The following is a 22,500-nucleotide window of genomic DNA, read 5'->3' as shown; positions in this document are numbered from 1 at the left end:
TCATAGACTATTGTTTATGTTTGCGTACAGTACACAGAGCCTGTGCTGTATAGGCTGTGGCCCGGGCTTGTAAATACTTGCCATTGTACTCCACTAGTGAAGGATGTTAAGTCAATTTTCCATAAGAATCTTTCACTTGGTGATACAAGCACCAAATCTGGTTCACAGGTGCTTCAGGAGCTACTTTCCCAGAAAAGGTCGCTATCCAGGTGGAAAAACAAGATGGCAGCCATTTTCCAAGATGGCCGCAATACAGATATAATACAGATGTTATGGAAGTGACAAAAGCGCCACACTTTGCATGGTGTTTCTTTAGGGTATATGCTGTAATTCTAGCCTCGGAGCCCTCGGAAAAAGAAAAACATTCTACCATGTCATATACAATATGTCATGCATTACCTTGTTATTACATGGCATTTTACTTAGCTGACGATGTTAATATAGTCCCGAACTCAGCAGAGATGAAGCAAGGGCAGGGGTAGCCTACTTGACCAGATTGCTGCAACTACAAAAATGTTCATAGTGTGAAAGTATGGGTGAGTCTGTGCTTACATGTTTGACAGCAAATGTAACATTGTGAAAATGTTGAGAAGATTCTTGGTCTGAATTAAAATGAGCATTTCCCACACTAAAACTATGGTGAGAATAGACTGCTGCTAATGCTCGCTCAGCTGCATCTGAATTGGGTCATTGCAAGATGATGTCCAAGGTAGCAGGTTCTCCATCCTCTAATTTCCATAACAGATATTTTTTTATGTGTATGAGAGAGGGTAAAGGACAATACCTCTCCATGTGTATGAAGAACCCATGAGATCATCTAATTCTAAATTTTCACAAGTAGCATTATGTCTATAGTGACTGCATTTCAGTCTTTAAGAATGGCATTACAGATCACTCAATATACAGTACATGTAGGCTATATCTTCAGTTCAAATCAAATGGGAATGATTTCTAAGTAGGTGTTGAGTAAGTAGGCAGAGGTGTGAGAATTGTTTTTTTTCCTCCTGAATTTGCAAACAAGTCCTCACCTAGTACTTGTGTCACAAGTTGCATTACAATAAACTCAGTAATCATTGAGTATTTCAATTGCTACTTCAAAAATGACAGCTGATGGACAACATGTTACCTACCGTAGGTCTTTGCCACCTTTAAGAGAAATATCTATGTTAAAAAACAATTCTCATATGGTATACGTATAATATATATAAATGCCATATGACTTTTTTAACCTTCAAGATTTTGAGTGGTAACAGTAACATAACTCATTCCCACTACTATTTTTGCATCATATTGTACATGACCTCAGAATGCTCTAAATGTTTCAGTTCTGTGTAGTTGTACTGTACAGTACAGTACAGTACAGTACAGTAAAGTACAGTAGCATACAGTATGGTGCCGTATAGTAAAGTACAGTACAGTAGAGTATAATACAGTAGAGTATAGTACACTACAGCACAGTACAGTGGCATACAGTACGGTGCAGTACAGTAAAGTTAAGTAGCATACAGTACGGTACAGTACAGCACAGTACAGTAACATACAGTATGGTGCAGTACAGTAGCATACAGTATGGTGCAGTACAGTAAAGTACAGTAGCATACAGTACAGTAGAGTATAGTACAGTACAGTACAGCACAGTACAGTAGCATATAGTACGGTGCAGTACAGTACAGTACAGTAGCATACAACAGTACGGTGCAGTATAGTAAAGTAAAAGTACAGTAGCATATAGTATAGTACAGTACAGTACAATACAGTACAGTACAGTACAGTATAGCAGAGTACACTACGCCACAGTACAGTACAGTAGGCCTATAGTCTTGATGACTTGTAGGCTACTTTGACAGCTGTATCCCTCCAAAGCCAATGGCATTTCCACATGCTGTTGTTTAAAGTTTTTGAAAGACTTGATTGTGTGAGAGAGGGAAGGCAGGCAGGCAGATATGTTTTAAACAAAGGACCACACGCACAAATAAAACATAACAAGCAATCAATACATTAAGTGGTTAGGTAGCCAACATGTCATCTAAGTTTAAGCACAAAGTAGACCAGAAAACCATTTTGCTAATACATACAATACATAACGCGTGTTGTCTCATTTTCTCACTCAGCTCCTTGGTTTAATTCTGAGCTTAGGGAAATGAAGGCAGCTGGCCGTAGGCTCGAACGTCTCAGTAAAAAGACTGGGCTTACTGTTCATGCGCTTGCTTTTAAGGACCATGTCCTAGCATACAAGGAAGCCCTAAACAAGGCCAAGTCCTCGTATTACAGCTCTATTATCAGTACAGGCCAGGGCAATCCCAGAGCACTCTTCTCCACTGTTAGCAATATTCTCAAACCATCTCAACCCTTCCCACTTACCCCTTCAACTGATCTCTGCTGTGAGTTCTTGAACTATTTTAATAACAAAATCAACACCATTTACAATCAACTACAGTCTCTCCCCTCCCCCACTCTAAATGACAGCCCTTCTCTTCAGACACCTCCTCAACTATTTTCCTCCTTCTCTCCCGTTAATATTGAAACTGTCTGTGATCTTGTCACTAAGGCCAGGCCTACCGCCTGTCAAGGCCTGTCTACCAGTTCTCAGTCCCCTCCTTACTAACATGATTAACACCTCTCTCCTGACAGTCATAGTTCCAAACTCCCTAAAGATTGCAGCCATCACGCCTGTCCTCAAAAAAACTGGAGCTGCAGCGGATGATTTTAAAAACTACCGTCCCATCTCAAACCTTCCCTTCATCTCCAAGCTGCTAGAGCGTACTGTGGCCTTACAGCTTCAAGAACACATGACATCATTTAGCCTATGGGAGGAACTGCAGTCTGGGTTCAGGGCTAAGCATAGCACTGAAACTGCACTAGTCAAGGTCGTAAACGACCTTTTGTTAGCTGCGGATTCAGGCCATTTCAGTATCCTCCTGCTACTTGATTTAACAGCTGCTTTTGACACAGTCTGCCACAACGTCCTTCTCACAAGGCTGGAAACCCTATTGGGCATCACTGGTACTGCACTCTCCTGGTTCAGGTCCTATCTAACTGGAAGAGAGCAGTTTGTCTCTATTGGTGATTTCCGGTCTCCAAATTCAGTCCTCACACATGGAGTTCCTCAAGGCTCAGTTCTAGGCCCCCTACACTTCATCATTTACATTCTTCCCCTTGGTGACATTCTCCAAAAACATGGCCTACATTTTCATTGTTATGCAGATGACACCCAAATTTACATTCACACCAAACCCTCCCATCCACTCCCCCTCGCTAACTTAACAACCTGCCTAAATGAAATTAGTAATTGGATGACCCAAAATTTTCTTAAACTTAATCAAAACAAAACCGAAGCCATCATCATCGCCACTCCATCATTACTTAAAAAGATAAACCTTTCTCAGTTCTCTATCCCTGACTATTTTACCTCCACTTCCTCTGAAGTAAGAAATCCTTGTCATCATCGACTCTTCGCTCTCCTTTGAATCCCATATTAAACAACTCACCAAAACTGCGTTTTTCCACCTTAAAACCATCTCCAGACTCCGCCCTTCTCTTACCCCTACCTCTGCTGAGACCCTCATCCACGCTTTCGTAACCTCCAGATTAGATTATTGCAATGCCCTACTCACTGGTCTCCCTACTAAATTGCCCAGGTGAAAAACCCATATACTTAAAGTGTACTTTTTTTGACCGTACTTAGTACAAAGTGTGCTATTTTCGGCGATTTAAAGTGCGCTTCATTGCACTATTAGTGCGCTGAAGCACTACTAAAGCAGTACTTCAGCACACTTGCAGCACACTGAGGATGCTAAATTGGCACCGCTTTTGGACAACTTTAAGTGCACTACAAGCATACTTTTGAAAGTATGCTCCAAACACGCTTTTCATGCATTCGTATGGCATTAAGAGTGTGCTTGAGTACACTTCTATAACATTTTATTGTTACTAGAAGTACAATAAAAGTATATTAACTTCATGCTTCTTTGCACTACATTGGAACATTTTAAGTCTGTAAAAAGTATATCATATGAAGTATTGTAAATATATAACAGGTATGCTTAAAGTGTATTTACAGTACACTCCCAAGTACATGAAATAATATAAATGTAATATTACAATCCATGCTGAATCTCAGAGCTTGTACATTACACACAACCACAGGCACAGTAGTGCTCCGGTATGCATGCCTAGCATTACTGACACTTACAATCATTGCATTGTTACAGAGATTTCAGGTACACATTTCACTTTGGTTCAATCTTGCTCCTCCTTCCTGCAATTGATCACATTGATTGATGATTTATGGTGACACTGTATTAATTGTTTGAACAATTAATTCCAACTTACCTCCAACAAGGAAACTATGAGAAGTGTGAGCCTATATATACCAGAACATATACGTGACCATCATAATGACGGTGGGAACATGGTCATTTTTTGTGTACCACTTTAAATTTTAAAAACCCCTAAATACAGACACACAGAATATAACAATGAGTAATATTTTCATGCAAACCAAAAATATTCCTTCAGGATGAATGGCTTTCTGTTTGAGAAATGTACCTTCAAGAAGTGCATTGCAGGATGGGACATGCATGATGGTGCATTATGGGTAAATGCACTTTGTGTAAGTGTCACGGGGTGACAATTGAGGCCCAAGTGAACCGAAAACTAGATGTCATTCATTCCCAATGTAATGCACCTGGAGCATGATTAGGATAATGGAGCGCAGGTGAGGAGGATGGAGGTGATTGGTGCACGTGGGTTGGTGAGCAGAGTTTTCAACGGCAAGAAACTACACTGTGAGGAGGAAGCCGCAAGGAGAGATGACTGCGAGAATGCCATCCTGAGGGGAGAGAGAGGCGAGAGTGGAGCGGCAAGATGGGAGACGTCGGACACCGGTAACCGGACAGAGCCAGGCGAAAGGGACGAGAAGTTGGATGAGAAGTGGACGCGGTCCTATGGATCAGAAGGCAAACTGGCAGCACGGAGGAGAGCGCGACTGGCATAGTGCCCAGAAGGAGTCCGCAATCAGAGTGACGGCCAGGTGAACCTGCCTCGATGGAATGGGGTGAGACGGACATGCACCCCACCGTGAAGATGAGTGACTCGTATTCGCCTGGTTACTGTGGCCCCCGTGAGTGCGCCGCTCTCTCTGTCTCTCTCTCTCGCTCTCTCTTTTCCTCTCGCTCGCACCCAAGACTGCTGAAGACCAACCAGCTATTTCGGGCCTACGCAGAAGAACTCCCATCGCTTCTCATCACCGCCAGTTGCTCCCGATTGAACGTGTGTGCCATGCCCCCGTTGCAGTGTAATTCACCTCGCAACCCCCGCACGGATAGACTTGGTGGCTGGACTGTCCAAGCATTCCATTGGAGACTTCAGACTTGGGCATGGGTGGGTTCCCCCGTGGGTAATGGACAGAGACAACTAGGCCTACCCCTTTGACTTTTAATCCAGTGGTGGTAAATAAATAGAACGAAAACTGGAACTTGTGTCTTGGTTTTTGGTGTTGTGCAGTGAACTCCCAGGGTAGTAGTATCAAAGTGGGCGCGGCCAGCAAACGCGCGCCCCACCTGTGACATAAGCACACTTTGAAGATATTTGGTTGAAGTACAATCATGGTGCACTTAGAAAAAGTGTACTTGCAATATGTTAAAACGATTTACTTTAAATCACACTATAGAAAATCACACTTCAAAGACATTTGGGTGAAGTGTAATCATATTGCACTTTAAAAAAGTACAATTGCAATATGCTATTAAAAAATACACTTTTAGTAAGTTCACTATTAGAACACTGTTAGTATATTCCTCTAAATACACTTCAGCCAAACATCTTCGAAGTCCACTTGAAGTATGGTTCGCTAAGTGTACTTTCTTTGAGAGCAACTTAATTACATCTAATTTTAAGTACACTTTAAATAAGCATATTGTAAACATACTTTTTCTTAGCACAAAAAGCACGAGTGCACTTTTAACATGCTAAGTACACTTCAGTCATGCTTTTATTGTACTAAATTGAACCACTTTTTCACCTGGGTGATTAACCGTCTACAATATATTCAAAACTCAGCAGCAAGACTAATTACACACACCAGACCCTGGCATCACATTACCCCTATCCTCTATCAATTACACTGGCTTCCTATCCAATCACGTATCCATTTTAAAATTATCCTCCTTGTTTACAAGGCCCAGCACAACCTTGCACCCTCCTACATCACAAGTCTCCTCACCCCATACAATCCCACCCGCACACTACGCTCCACTGATTCACTCCTCCTTACAGTTCCCTACACACACCTGCGCACCATGGGCGACAGGGCATTTAGTGTTGTTGGCCCCAAACTTTGGAATTCACTCCCACTGTCACTTCGTCAGTGTTCTACACTATCTACTTTTAAATCCAAGCTGAAGACACACCTTTTCATTTCTGCTTTTCCACTTCATTGACAGGCACTTCCACTTTATTTTAATCATCAGTTTATTTTTAATTTTACATATTATTTTTCCCCTCATTTTATTTTATTTTCAAATGCTTTCTACTTCTTTTTCTTACTTGAAAACATTTATCTTTATTGTACTTTTATTTCTATTTTATTTTTGCATTTTAATTACTCTCCTATTGTTAATTCACTGAAGCTTTGTTTTACTTTCCCTACTGTTATGTATTTGTTTTGATTGTAAAGTGTCCTTGGGTATCTTGAAAGGCGCTCAAAAATAAAATGTATTATTATTATTATTATTATAAAGTACTGTATTTGTCAATATACTGTATGGTGTATTGCACATTGATTATTCATAATTTCCCAAGCATAAAGGCCCCTATCACTCCACAGTACACTTAGGACTTGAGATATACATATCTGAACACAAATCAATATATATTTCATTTTGTAATGACCTTATAGAGGTAGATAATCCAAGCTGACACATGATATGTACATGTATTATTCACTTGATTGATATGAAAATTGAGCATTTCACTTGGGCTCCTAGGCTTAAATCATTGAGGGGGTCCTAAGGAAGCATCGTGCAAAGTTTCACGCTTTTGTCAGCTCCGTAACAGTAGTGCCCTTTTTGTCCCATAACCGATTCCAATAATATGTATTGAGGCCATCTCGGAAAATGGACGGCCATCTTGGATTTCAAGTGGCCTGCATGCCTTTTCAAAAGAAGTGTGTCTAAGGAGTATCTATGACAATTCCAGTGCTTGTATCACCATTTGAACAGTTGTTTCAGTTGCTAATTCATATCTGCATGGTGGCCATCTTGGAAAATGGCCGCCATTTTGTTTTTTCACCTGGATAGCGACCTTTTCTAAAAGAGTAGGGTCTGAAGCACCTCTGAACCAAATTTGATGCTTGTATCACCAAGTGAAAGATTGTTTGAGGTATTTGCTGCACTACACCTACAGCAGTGGTTCTTAACCTTTTTTTCTGAACGCACCCCCTTAGCTGTTCCCAAGACAAGGCGCGCACCCCCATCCCAAATGTCTACACGTGTATACGCACCAAAAAAAATGATTTAAGTGATTAATTACAATTATTCTTACTTTAGACATTAATCAATACTACAATTTACATGGGGACGAAAACATCTTTAAATGTGGTCTTAATTTGACCCAATTATAATGCTTGGAAGCAGAATTTTGGTCACAACCTCAACACAAACAAAATTCCGCGCACCCCCTGAAATCTCTGGCGCACCCCCAGGGGGTGCCCGCACCCCAGGTTAAGAACCACTGGCCTACAGTACTGTACCTCAGCTTGCTTTGATCTCTCTCATGTGGCCATTCTCTCTCTCTGTCTGTCTTTTTATCTCTGTGTCTTTGCCTCTCTCTCTGTGTGTGTCTCTGTGTGTGTCTCTGTCTCTGTCTCTCTCTCTCTCTCTCTCTCTCTCTCTCTCTCTCTCTCTCTCTCTCTCTCTCTCTCTCTCTCTATCTCTCTGTCTCTCTCTCTCACCCACACACACACACATCTACACGCACACATGTGCACACTGTCTTTCTTTCTTTCTTTCTTTCTTTCTTTCTTTCTTTCTTTCTTTCTTTCTTTCTTTCTTTCTTTCTTTCTTTGTCTTTCTGTCTGTCTGTCTCTCACCACACACACACACACACACACACACACACACACACACACACACACACACACACACACACACACACACACACACACACACACACACACACACACACACACACACACACACACCTTTCTTTAAGCCGCTAGACTCACACCACAAGTACTGTAAGAGGTAGCCTAGTGCAGTTGTAAATCTTTTATGACACCGTGTAATAATGATAGCAGACCTTTTTATCCCCTTGGTGTGCACCTACTGTAGCTTACTGCCTAAGAATAGAAATGAGGCATGCATATAATTTACAGTCTGACCAGCGATGGGCAAGCCTGGATTAAGATGCTGTTCCCCAGGCATGGGTGAGTACAGCCGTGGCTGGGCAACAGGGCAGGCCAAGCCAGAGGTGGAAAGAGTACAGAAAATGTGTACTCAAGTAAAAGTATCTTTACTTTGCTTAAATTCTACTCAAGTACAAGTAAAAGTACCTATCTAAAAATCTACTCAAGTAAAAGTAAAAAGTACTTCACTTAAAATGTAACTTGAGGAAAAAGTACTTAGTTACTTTTAATTAGCTTTCCTCTTGAGAATGTCATGTTTATTTTTCTTGAATATCATCCTCCATAACCTCTATCTCTTGCTTGGCACCAGCCATCATCCAATACGTTGATACAAGATAGTAAAATAGTGGAAATGCTGTGTGCCATCCTGCACAATCTTTCATTTCTGGCGGATTGTGGCATTATTGTGCATGGCATTTTGTCTCTCAGTCATTTTTTTTTACTCAGTACTCAGGCCAGGTTCCAGTGTAATTGAGTAAAGTACTTGGTTCAAAATGTACTCAAGTACAAGTAAAAGTATTAATTTAAAAATGTACTTAAAAAGTACAAAGTATTCATAAAAGCTACTCAAGTACAATATTGAGTAAAAGTAATAAGTTACTTTTCCACCCCTGGGTCAAGCATACAAGAGCAACTGAGTTGTGATTTAGGCCAAGCTTCTTTTTGGAACCCCCTTTTGGACCCAAGATTTTGTTTTTTTTTGTTTTTTTTTGCAACAAGCCTGGGGTCCGTATCTCGAAAGCGTCTTTGCTACCGACGTTAGCAAAGTCCTTCGTAAGAGCGACTCAACTCTCTCTCGACAGCGACGCTCACCACTAAATCCAACGGAACGGTAAGACGGTCTTAAGACGGTCTTAAGACGGTTAGCAACGACAAGAATCGAGAAACGGACCCCTGCCCACAAATCACAATGTGATTTTTTCCCCCTCTGTTGGAATCATTGGGGCAAATTAGTCACTATTGGGATGGGTTAGTCACTTTTGCTCTGATGATCGGTCATACCAGAGATATTTTCAACAGGAACTGCTTAGTGTCACTGACAGCCAGTGTTGCCAGATGTACGATAATTATCGTATTTGTACCATAATTTTGTCCATTTCGTGCTCTGCAGAGTTGTCATTCAGTTCATTTAAATGGCTTGAAACAACAATTTAGGTCTTGTACGATAATGTCCTCCTAAAAAGACCGCAAAAACGATAATTTTGAGGTTTCGATAATTCAGCATTTCCCATCTGGCAACACTGTTCACAGCCCTCAGCTTTCTGAACCTTGCGGTTCCAGACTTAATTTTTCATGCTATAGTCTGGCTTGCTTGTCAGGCTAGAGACATCCCTGTCTCCTAATTAAAAATGTGGTCGTGGCAAGCCAGCCCCACAGCGTACTGCAGGCAAGGGCACATTTATGGCGAGGCTACAGCAGTAACTGGGCCGCAGCAGGGCTGGATTGGTCATCTGGCATACAGGGCATTTTCCCAGTGGACAAACAGTCCTCAGGGGCCGATGCTGTTGCTGTTGTTGTTATCGTTATTGTTGTTGTTGTTGTTGTTGTTGTTGTTGTTGTTGTTGTTGTCATTGTCGTTGTTGTGGTTGTTTTCCCCTTAACGTGCCGCCCCACAGTTTGGAGGGGGCGATGCATTGGTGCTTCTCAAATATACGCAGTGGACTGAGCCACTCGGGATACACAGTACTATGAAAATGCCCTGTGTTTTGTGCGTATGAGGGAATAGTCTAAGTCAGACTAACACAGACACATGCTCAGGTAACACACGCATATAAGCACACACAGACTCTAACAAAACGGGCCGGCCCACAGTTTGGAGGGGGAAATGCATCTCAAATATACGCAATGGACTGAGCCAATCGGGATATACAGTACTATGAAAGTGGCTTGTGTTTTGTGTGTATGAGGGAATAATCTAAGACAAAAATACCAGGGATGCTTTTTGGTCCCAGTCTATCCCTGGTCCTTATACTGTAAGTGCCTACACAAAGAACTATTATATAGCTAGGCTGGTGGCCAAATTTATATTAAAGGGTGCTGACAACTTGTAACAGTGCCACAGACAGTCTATTATGTAAATATTATGCTGTATATACTGTATATAACAGTCCCTCATACTACACTTTATTAAGGACCAAGGGCCTGGCTGTGCTGTGCTGTGCTGTACGGAGAAACATAATCTTCCTGTGTAGACTGTGCAAAAAAATGCTGTGTATATTCAACACAGCAACTGCAGTCGTTATTCGGTATATAGCACACATTCAACACCATTACTTAAAACCATTGCCTGTTTGTTTAGTATCAGGGAAGATTCTGTCTAAGAAAGACATATCAAGAGAACCACAGTCAGCCTCAGGTATGACGAGCTAGCACATCGAAAGCAACCAAAGCGACCAGCGCGCCGTAAGCCACTGTTTCTCTACAGAGAGTCACCATATTAGGGGACTAAAGGGAATTCATAGAGAGAAAAACAAATAGGGTGAGCTGAGTGGAAAAAGGAGAAGTCTCTAAACAATGTCAGTCAGCCCGTCAGACAGCATTTTGCTTTTTTGAGTGTTTGCATGTGACTTAAGCGTGTTGACCTTGTTCTTAGTGTGAGCCAGGCAATGACATAAATACTGAATGTGCAAAGTTGATGTATCAAGCATCACATACAGACCTATAAGTCAAATCTCTTGTCAGTTATGCCATTCCAAAACAAGTTCCAGAGAGGACGCAAGCGTGATAGAGGAGAGGAGAGGAGAGGAGAGGAGAGGAGAGGAGAGGAGAGGATAGGAGAGGAGAGGAGAGGAGAGGAGAGGAGAGGAGAGGAGAGGAGAGGAGAAGATGGGATAGGATAGGATAGGATAGGATAGGATAGGATAGGATAGGATAGGACAGGATAGGATAGGATAGGATAGGACAGGATAGGACAGGATAGGATAGGATAGGATAGGATATTATAGAATAGGATAGGATAGGGGTAGGGAGAACCTTTACTGCCTCTTCTGAAGTGAAATGTGTTATGGGCACTGAGTCTGAATTACACACAAACATCAACAAGCAGAAGATTCAACAATAAACATGCAAGAATACAAGATAGAGACCAAACAAAAAAAAACAGTTGAAACCAGCAGTGTCAGTGGTGGCGTGGCATTCATACCCAATGACTGTACACTGTTGTAATTGGTTGCTTACCCAGCAGAGGAGGCAGGGGAGGCAGGGTGGGGAACTGCACCATGCCCACTAGTTTGCCCCCTCCCACGGCACACAGGAACAGGATGACCAGCCCGAACAGGTTCCTCCCCGGCAGACACTCGGGCCCCGTGATGGACCACACCACGCCGAACACCAGGGCCCCCATCACCGCTGTAGGACACAAACACACGCAGGCGCACGCATGAATATAGGCCTACGTACACTGTAAACCATTGGTCTCCAAACAAAGGCCCGCGGGGCCAAATCCGGCCCGGGCATGGCAAAGATTTGGCCCAACATGAGGTCAGAACAAATGAAAAGTGTGATTTTTTTTCACTAAAACAGTGGGTGATATCTCTCCAAAGCATTCACAGAGAGTTAGATCTTATGCTAACAGTCTCATAACAGACACTGACAAGAAGGGAAAACGAAAAAGCGAAAAACTATTGTCTGTCCAAACATCAAACTTGTTTCTCATTGGGTTGTGGCGTAGATTTGGCCCGCAGCCTCAAGCTAGATTTATGCTTCGGACGCATAGAATCTGCGTCCGTCCGTTTTCTGTCTATGCGAGTCCACGCCCCCCTCTCAGAGGCTCTGCGCCCGTCGTCGAGCGCCTCGAAAAAATTCTAACTATCCGTCGGAGTACGCAGACAAAAAGGCGCTATGATTGGTCGTCTCGCTACTTCCTTGTTCTGTTCTTGTGGCAGCGCAATGCCAGTAGTTTGCGAGAGCAGAGCTGTATTCTGTTAAAAACTTTATTAATGCCTTGTGTGTAAATGTGTGTAAATACACGAAGCTACAAGCTAACAAACAATGCATCAGTTGAACACTTGTTGCACAATGCCTGCGGTTTTACTACCGTTCCTCCACCGAATGTAAACACACATCGGCAGAATCAACTGTCTTTACATGCTTGCATTTTCTGCTCTGAAAACAGACTGGGTATGTCAAATAATGATACCAGTGCATTGCCTTTGCAATTTGTGTGAAAATACCTAGCTAACCGGGATAGAAAGCAACATTGCTTAATAATGACCGCAGTGCTTACAATGTAGTGAAAGTAGCCTAATCGCGCAATTTCAAATGTGGCTCGCGACGAGACCTCGGACCTCGCAGAACTCGCAGATGCATGAATACAATGTTGGTTCATGGCCACTCCCACGCGAGTTTTGACGAGCGCAGTTGCAGAAGTCTAATCTGACCTTCACTTGCAGTACATAATTTGGCCCTTGGAGAAAAATAATTGGAGACCACAGCTGTAAACCATTGCAAGTCAGTTAAAGGGGCACAATGTAGGATGACGTCGTATGCGCAGTGCCCGTGGCATCCCTGTCTCAAAATCTACAGAGTAATGAAAAATGCTATTTAAATAAACTTGCTGTGAGAATGTTTTTCATCACAGACTGCAACAGTAACTCGCGCCATACGTGAAGTCTTTACGAGAAAAACAGACAAAATCAACTTTAAGCCTCGTGGTGCCTTTAGGTAAAGCCTCGTTTCTCGTGGTTGGGCGACGAAAGGGGGAACTGACAATTGGGGTAGTTTGGTTCTGGGGGGAAGAATAATGCGGACGGACGTCAACAATCAAGCGCGACTGAAGGCTAACTGGAAACGACGGTAATCAAACATTTCAAACAAGTGATTTACGGTTAAGTTTAGGGTTAGGGTTAAGGTTAGGGTTAGGGTTAGGGTTAGGTTTAGGGTTAAGGTTAGGGATAATGTTGGAGGAAGGGAGACATGGCATGAAGCTGACACAACGACAGCGCTCCCCTCCCGGAATGCACGCACGCTGCTCAGGTGGTCTCTCTCTCTCACTCGCTCTCTCTCACCCTCTCTCTCACCCACTCTCGACGACAGCGAGCGTTGCCCAACTGCAAAAAATGAGGCTATATCGTAGCGGCACCACGAAGCTTGTAGTTGATTTTCACGAGAATGGGCTCCAGACTGCCAGCAGTTGATACAAATCTGAATACGGTATGTAAAGCGATTTTTCGTATGAAAAGTGTTTCCCACGACACTCGTTTGGACTGCTCTGTCAAAAGTTGCATTTGGAGTTTTCTGACAGCGGACCGTGGAAGTGGTTGCGAGAGTCATCGTTCACTTACTAATGACTCTAAGCATCGTCTGAGTCGGGACAGTGATTAATTAAACTTTTAATCCTACCTAGAGCCCCTTTAATTGCCTTAAGATTGTACATTAACTCAACTCGAGACCTAACTGAGCTTGAGATTGAGCTCAGTGTATCAACACACCTATGCAATGCATACTGTAGACAGACAGACATGCACAAACGCATACGCTGTACGCATGTTGATGCACGCATGTGGACACATACACACACACACACACACACACACACACACACACACACACACACACACACACACACACACACACACACACACACACACACACACACACACACACACACACACACACACACACACACACACTTTTATAGACGTTTTATTTATTAATGAATGAATGTATTTTTCAACAACTGTTTTGAATAGGGTGGCAGTGTAGGCCTACATTACGTCATAAACACATGTACCACTTAAATAAACGTGTTATACGACACCCACCCATAAGACAAGATTACACCCCACCGTACAGTAAGCCGCAGTATACAGTACATGCACCAGATTACACATCATAAACCGCACATGCATACATGTACACCACACTACACATAGGCTACGTACATTTATCCAGTAAGCAGCACTCTACCCTATGATTATTCTAAACCCCATATGCCACAGGGCACTGCCAATCACACAGGTGCACCTTTGATGACTACTGTGGTAACGTACGCACGCACGCACGCACACACGCACGCACGCAAGCACACACGTGCACCTTTGGCAATGCCTGTAGACACACACACATGCATGCACCATGCACGCTCTCATGCACATACACATGCACGCCATGCATTTATTCACGCATGCACGTATCCACGCAGACACACACATGCACACCTTTGGTTTTGCTTGAGGACATGTGCCGCGCACACACGCACACACAAACACTGGTGTAAACACCTTTGGTGATGATTGTGGATATGAACTAACACACACACACACACACACACACACACACACACACACACACACACACACACACACACACACACACACACACACACACACACACACACACACACACACCAATACTGTACGTACATACACACTAGTACACACCTTTGGTGATGGCGGTGGCCAGAAGTCCTCTGGGCTTGGGGCAGGCCCTCAGCCGCGAGCAGCAGCCACTGGAGCCTGACTCACTCATGACTATATAGCCTACACACACACACACACACACACACACACACACACACACACACACACACACACACACACACACACACACACACACACACACACACACATACACACACACACACACACACACACACACACACGCACTCACAATGCATGCATGCATGCATGCACGCGCACACACACACAAACACACACAGAGGGGGAGAGAAAGGAAACGAGAGAGAGAGAGAGAGAGAGAGAGAGAGAGAGAGAGAGAGAGAGAGAATGTAAAGACAAATTCAGAAAGACCGTTACAGTTCAGTATATCCTCAGGATTCAGCATATCCGGAGCCACTGACAGCTTTTTTTACCGGGCCTCAGCCAAAGCCATCTGAATGACCCCCCTACCCAAAGCATACAATGCAATGGCGACCCAATTCTTGGACCTCCTCTCGCTGTGCCCAGGACAACTGATCCCTTTGTACCCCCACTGTTGCTTTCCCTGGATTCAGTATATCCACAGACAAACGGCAATGAGAAGAAAGAAGCAATAGTAGTAGTACTAGTAGTAAAAATGCAGTGTTAATTCAACACTTAGAGAGTGCTTTGGGACCAAATAAACTCTAGAAGGTGTTAAATCGACTCTGTTAGTGTTGCATTAACACTGCAGTTTTTACTGTGTAGTAGTAATGTAGGCCTACATGAAATCCTGTGCACACGGTGGTTGTGGTAGCAGAAGTCAGGTCTATTTTTAGGCCAGATAAAATTAGCACTTACGGTAGGGATGATGTTTATCTCATATCGCTGACCTCACAAACAAACACGTGTGAGCAGCAACACAAGACAATTAACAGCCATCACGGATTTCAGAAAATGTGAGATTCATGTTGAATTTTCTCCAATTTGTGCACAGTAAAAATGCAGTGTTAATTCAATACTTGGAGATATCTTGGACCAGATACACTCACGAGGGTGTAAGATTGACTCTTTTAGTGTTGACTTACTGTAACACTGATTTTTTTAAAACTCTGTAACCACCATATGGCTCTCACTTCTCTCTGTTTCTCTCTACGTCTGTCTGTGTCTGTCAGTTCATTTTAAGTCAGAAGAGTTTTGTTTTTTTACATCACCGACCTCACTAACAGGTGTGCGGCAACACAAACCATAACAGACACGTTTTAGCAAAACATGTGATTTATTTTGCAGGCCTATTCTAATTAATCTCATTTGCTCTCGCTATGCTATAAACACTTAAGTGTTACTGCAATCAAAACTTTACACTATACACCCGACACTATAGTTTTTCAATTAACAGTGCAACATCTTCTGTGTGTGCTTCAATATGTCTTTGTCCCTCACTATCTACCTCTCCATATGTGTCTCTCTCACAGTTCGTTTTAGGTCAGTAGTATTTCTATTGCGAAGCATTGCATTGCAACACCATTTACAAAACATTGCAACACATTACAAAACATGACAAAAACGTTTACAAATCTCTCTCTCCCTTTCTCTTTATACACGCTCGCTGTCTAACTCTCTCTCTCTCTCTCTCTCTCTCTCTCTCTCTCTCTCTCTCTCTCTCTCTCTCCTATTCCATCTGCAAGCACATTGAACTGCCTCTGTGCAGGGCCGCTGACAACTTTGTCTGGGCACGGGACAAAGTCATCTCAAAGGGCCCCCCACCCAATAGATACAATGTAATGAGGATCCAATTCTGGGGCCCCTTTCTCCCTCCTTTGTCCTCTGTCGGCTTCCCTGCTCTGTGAAATGAATGAAATGGTCTCTACACAAAAACTGGTCTTGCCTTGTCTTGCCTCACTATGCATGGTAATGAACTTAAGGATTTATGTTTCTTTGTTGAATAGCCTACTATTTATGTCTTTATAACTTATCTGTCAACACACATTCTTGGTGATGTCAATCTCCTGTCTACCTCAACTTGGTTTTGCCCAATTGCATTTTAATTTTTTCTGTAGTTGTAATTTTTCCATCCCCTACTATAACCTGAGTTACTTGTGTCTTGAAATGTCCATGTGGACATGTGTATTCGTGTAAGCTACTTGACACCTTAATTAACCCATGGGGGATCAATAAAGTTACTCCTCTCTACTCTACTTGAACTTACTAACCCAATTCGAGATAAGAAAGGGAGCGAGGACTACCTGTCTCACAAGGAGACAGACAAACAGACTATGCCCATTAACAGAAAGACAGCAACCCAACGTAATTAATCATTGATGGAATTTAGATCAAAGTCAAGTTGCCACAAAAGATGCAGGATTTAAGCGCACTCAAGCTTTCAACACACACTAGTATGAACATAGATACAGACATGCTCAGGTAACACACACATACAAGCACACACACACAGGTGTTCTCTGACTTACCTGTTCAGAAGACACACTCCAGAGGTACGTCCTGCCCTCAGGGGAGAGTTGGAGTTTCTCTCTCCCTCTCTCTGTGTGTCTTTCCCTCTCCCTCCTTCTCTTTCTCTCTCTCTCTCTTTCTGCCCCTCTCTCTTGCTCTTTCTCTGTCCTCTCCCTCTCTCCGTCTTGCTCTCTCTTCCTCTTTCTCTCTCCTTCCCTCCTCTTTACCCGCTCCTTCCACCCCCTCTGCCTCTCTCTCTCTCTGTCTCTCTCTTTCTCTCTATGCCTCCCTTTCTTCCTCTCTCCCTCCCTCTCGTTAACCCTCCTATTCCCCTATGTCTCTCATTCTTTCTCTCTCTAGCTCTCTGTGTCTGTGTCTATGTCCACCTGTTTGTGGGCAGATGTGTGTATATGAATGTGTGTATATAAATGTGTGAGTGTGTGTGTCTGTGTGCAGGCTATCTGTTGTTGCTGTCCCCCAGAGTGTGTCACACTGCTAATCTTCCCCTGGACACCAGACTCACCAACACACACACCTGCTAGTTCCCAGCCCCAGCCAGTCATTATATCTCTCTCCCCGTGTGTGTGTGTGTGTGTGTGTGTGTGTGTGTGTGTGTGTGTGTGTGTGTGTGTGTGTGTGTGTGTGTGTGTGTGTGTGTGTGTGTGTGTGTGTGTGTGTGTGTGTGTGTGTGTGTGTGCGTGTGTGTGTGTGTGTGTGTATGGACGCCTTCCAGGGAACTTTGACCCTTAAAGGTGTAACGCAACACTGTGAGAGAGAGTGATTGAGGTTGACTCTGTGTACTTGACCATGAGAGACACAGACACTAGCACATTGAGCTTGTCATTTGTATTGATGAATTACCTGGACAGTTTGTTACTTCCCCATGCTGACCTCTGGCTTTCTCACACACACACACACGCACACACACACGCACAATCGCACGCACGCACCCACGCACGCACGCACACACTCACACACACACATTCACACATGCACGCACTGTACTCTCATATGGTGTGTGTGTGTGTGTGTGTGTGTGTGTGTGTGTGTGTGTGTGTGTGTGTGTGTGTGTGTGTGTGTGTGTGTGTGTGTGTGTGTGTGTGTGTGTGTGTGTGTGTGTGTGTGTGTGTGTGTGTACGTGTGTGTGGGGGGGGGCTTGTGCGTGTACGCGCGCGCGCGCGCGCGCGCGTGTGTGCGCGCGCGCGTGTGTGTGTGTGTGTGTGTGTGTGTGTGTGTGTGTGTGTGTGTGTGTGTGTGTGTGTGTGTGTGTGTGTGTGCGCGTGTGCGTGTACGTGTGCGTGTGCGTGTGAGTGTGCATGTTTGTTCGTAAAGGCATGTTATTAGCTGCTCTAGTTCTCCCTCTCTTCAAAGTGTCCCTTGTGTGACCAATGCTGTGTGTGTGCGCGTGTGTGTGACCAATGCTGTGTGTGTGCGCGCGTGCGTGTGTGTGTAATTGTTTCTCGATCTCATGCATGCAACAACATATGATTCTGCATAACCTCAATTGTGAGGTCACCACGCTGTGATGTACAACGGGCAATCACACACTCACACACTCACACACACACACACACACACACACACACACACACACACACACACACACACACACACACACACACACACACACACACACACACACACACACACAAACACACACACACACACACACACACACACACACACACACACACACACACACACACACACACACAGGTATAAATATTAATCAAGAAGCTGGCAGAGTCAACCTGTTGAGTGGTGATTACTCCTTGGACTGTTGGATTAATGGAAGAGAGTGTCAGTGTGTGTGTGTGTGTGTGTTTGTGTGTGCGTGCGTGCGTGCGTGTGCGTGCGTGTGCGTGCGTGCATGTGTCGGTGAATATTTGAGTCAACAATGGAAGGTTTGTGTGTGTGTGTGTGTGTGTGTGTGTGTGTGTGTGTGTGCCTGTCTGTCTGTCTGTCTGTCTGTCTGTTGTGAGTCACCCAATGTTCAGGCTATTATCGTTTAGTTGTTAGTTCCAGAATGGAAAGGAGAAATGGAAGCAGACAACCCCAGCACACACACACACACACACACACACACACACACACACACACACACACACACACACACACACACACACACACACACACACACACACACACACACACACACACACACATCACAGATAGTGACGCCTAATTTGCACATTGAACATTAAAAGATGGACTTTTGCAAACCACCTCACAAGCTTGCACAAATACCACACTACATTCACCATAAGGTAAGGTAAGGTACCTTTATTGGTACCCGAAGGTAGATTTGTTTGCAGGTAAAAAAGTAGAGGCTTGCAACAACACCACACAATACAATGACAACAACAACAGACAGGAGACTAACAAAAACAAAAACATTGACAAACAAACAAAACAAGCAAAATGCTCCTGATTGGATAAGCAATAACAAGATGAATAAATAAGTAAATGAATAAATAAATAGGCTAAATAGAGCTCGATGGAGGATGGGAAATCATGTCCTGTTTAGGGCATTAATAGCTGAGGGTACAAAACTACAGCTTTACCTTTTAGTTTTGCACACAGGCATCTCGAACCTACGGCCCGAAGGGAGATACAGATGCAGTGACTCTGCATCTGAACAGAATTGCGCAGAAGAAAGCCCATTTATTTTGGCCTTTGGCCAAATATGCATAGTTACCTCTTCTACTGTATATGTACTGGTGCAAGCATCCAAAAGTATTTTTTGGCATATGTCGGTCAAAAATAATGGTAAATACAATAAATAATTATCCAAATATTTAATATTTAATTTAATTCAATGAAAGCTAAAGCATCAAGTTCTATCAGGAAGACGAAACAGTGTTTAGCTCAATTAATAATTGACATTTATTCGACCAATCACTTTTTGGCTATGCCCACGTCGTCACGCTCTCATTCATTTACCTGTAGCCAGTAGGATGCCTGCACGTTCATTTAAAAATCAGTCTATCTCTGCTCTTTTGCTGATGCTGGCATCAACACCCCAACCTCGTCCCCTTCAGCCTGCATTGCCAGGTTATCCCTGTAGGTAATGCAATGGGTCTCTGCTGCAGCTGTGGATATCCATGATCCAAACTGCAAACTTCTCTTCAGCCTTCGCCACTGTGAGTAAAACAGCTTCAGTTGTCATCCAGGCCCTTTACTCGGTCGATGGTTCACTCGGTACTCTGGTGTGGATACCACCCCCTCCGCCCCTCCAGCCACGGCCACCGCCACCAGTTGCTCCCCGTCCTGTGAAGGGGGGTATAGGTGGGGGTCTGCACCAAAGAGAATCACTGCTGCCTACTTCAGTGTTGTCAGTAAATACCTTCAATTTCATTTGGTCTATCAAGTCTCAAGTCTGGGTAGAAGTACAGATACTTGGTGCACAGGAATTTACTGGTGCACACATGCAAATATTTTGTCAGTTAAAAATAACGATAACGATAATAATTCTCCAAATGTTTACTCCAGTCAGTCAGTCAGGGCCATTTCACTCCAAATAATGAATTCAAATAACGTTTTCGGCACTAAAATAAAATTTTCAAAACTGTTTAAATGGTTCAGTGATTTTTACAACGAGGTGAAGAAAGAAGGGCACGTCTGAGTTCACTTTCCGCCCCCCAGGGCTGTGTACAGCACAGACCGAAAGCAATCAGAGTGACAGAAGTCATTATTTCATTTTTACTTTTTTCTTGTATGATTGCAGGACAGTGAATATTGATACACACAATACAGAGCATGTAAATGTGCCCAGGGGCTAATTTCCATCTGTAGTCCAAAATAGGACCTGCGTGAAGCTGCCCCCCCTCAGACCCAAAATGCTGAAATAACACTGCAGATTGTACTGTATGTGCTATGTTTGTGCCGGATAGTGCTGTAAAAAAAATGGTTGTGATATTAAGAAAATGATAGCATAATAATAAAATAAAACGGCTGTAACTTTACAAAACAAGTGATTGAAGCGTTAATTTTCACAGCACAAATGAGCACAAACAAATTCCCTTCAATTGAAATTACTTTGGAGAAATTTGGACGTAGAGGGGGTGCTGCGTGACATCACAGGTCTGAAAAAATGTATTTAACAGTATGAGTATTTGTGCAGCTTCACGCAGGTCAAAATAGATAGGTCGGTTAAAGGATAGTTCCGGCGTAAAATGAAAGTTTCACCATCGCTTTCCCATGCCACATAATGTATCTAATGATGAGCCATTCCGGGCAATGCCGCGCCGTTATGGAGTTAGCTAATTTTAAGCTTTTTGGTGAAAAACGCAGCCAACGCATCACGGCGGGGCCAATTCTAAACCTATTCTTTTCTGATGTTTCCACGCTATAAACAACTTCAAAAACGCTACACACTTCATCACAAAGGTCTCGTCAATCAAACCGAGGCACAGAGAATGTCATCGAACCACACAATCTTTCACTGGCCAGTGTTTTCAGAGGTGTCTCACTGTTGCAACTCTCTGACCCGGATGCAGGCTACTCAATCAGGTGGCTAGGTAGGCATGGTCCGCGGTTCGCACCGGCTGCGACCGTAAAATGAAAAGCTGGAACCCCGACCGTTTTCACCGACTGCCACTGTCTAAACCAGCCATATTACGGGAATGGCTAATAGCATTAGAAGTGGACGAAAGAAGGCATTTGGAACTCTTGCTAAGCTTGTATCAGCTGACGACAATTCAAGTGCAAGCACAGGCTAGCACAAGAATAACAAGAAGCATGAATAACCGAAAAATGTGACCTTCATACCGTGATATTGACCGAACCATGACTTTTGTGAACCGTGCCACCCCTAATCTGAAATATATATACATATACAGTGTCCCGAGTAGATCATGAAACCCTGCCTACAAAACCATCACAGGAACGGCCCCAGCTTATCTGAAGGACCTACTAACGCCTTATGTTACTGGAAGAGAACTGCGCTCATCCAGCACAAGCCGTCTGGCTCTGCCATCCAGGCGCTCTAGGTACTCCCAGTCAAGATTGTTCTCCGTTGTGGTACCCAAGTGGTGGAACGGTCTCCTAGAGGCAGCAAGACTAAGCACATCTCTTGCAGCCTTCAAGAAACAACTAAAGACCTTCCTCTTTCGAGAGTATCTACTAGACTAATGCTTGAGCTGGCCTTGCCCCAGGGCAGACTCCTGACAGTATGTTTAGTTTAGTTTAGTGTGTGTGTTTGTGTGTGTGTGTGCTCGTTATTTACTCTATATAAAAAAAATAAAAATAAAAAAAATAAAAAAACTAACCCCTCTTTGCAATTGCTCT

The 22,500-nt window shown here is 43.5% G+C and overlaps 1 protein-coding gene across 1 annotated transcript in view; it reads right to left on the bottom strand.

Moving 5' to 3' along the window:
- LOC134437131 (sodium/hydrogen exchanger 9B2) overlaps positions 1-17,672 on the bottom strand; it is a 28,226-nt gene extending 10,554 nt beyond the window's left edge. The window contains exons 1-3 of the mRNA XM_063186592.1: positions 17,232-17,672; positions 14,785-14,883; positions 11,582-11,752 (exon numbers count right to left, since the gene is read on the bottom strand). Coding sequence (XP_063042662.1) covers positions 11,582-11,752; positions 14,785-14,872 — 259 coding nt within the window. The 5' untranslated portion in view covers positions 14,873-14,883; positions 17,232-17,672. The remainder of the gene's footprint in view (positions 1-11,581; positions 11,753-14,784; positions 14,884-17,231) is intronic.
- Positions 17,673-22,500: the final 4,828 nt, after the last annotated feature.

This window comes from Engraulis encrasicolus, chromosome 21 (genome assembly GCF_034702125.1).
Source record: "Engraulis encrasicolus isolate BLACKSEA-1 chromosome 21, IST_EnEncr_1.0, whole genome shotgun sequence".
Lineage (NCBI taxonomy): Eukaryota > Metazoa > Chordata > Actinopteri > Clupeiformes > Engraulidae > Engraulis > Engraulis encrasicolus.
Note: the sequence above shows the minus strand (reverse complement) of the source record. Positions and strands in the feature narration are given on the sequence as shown.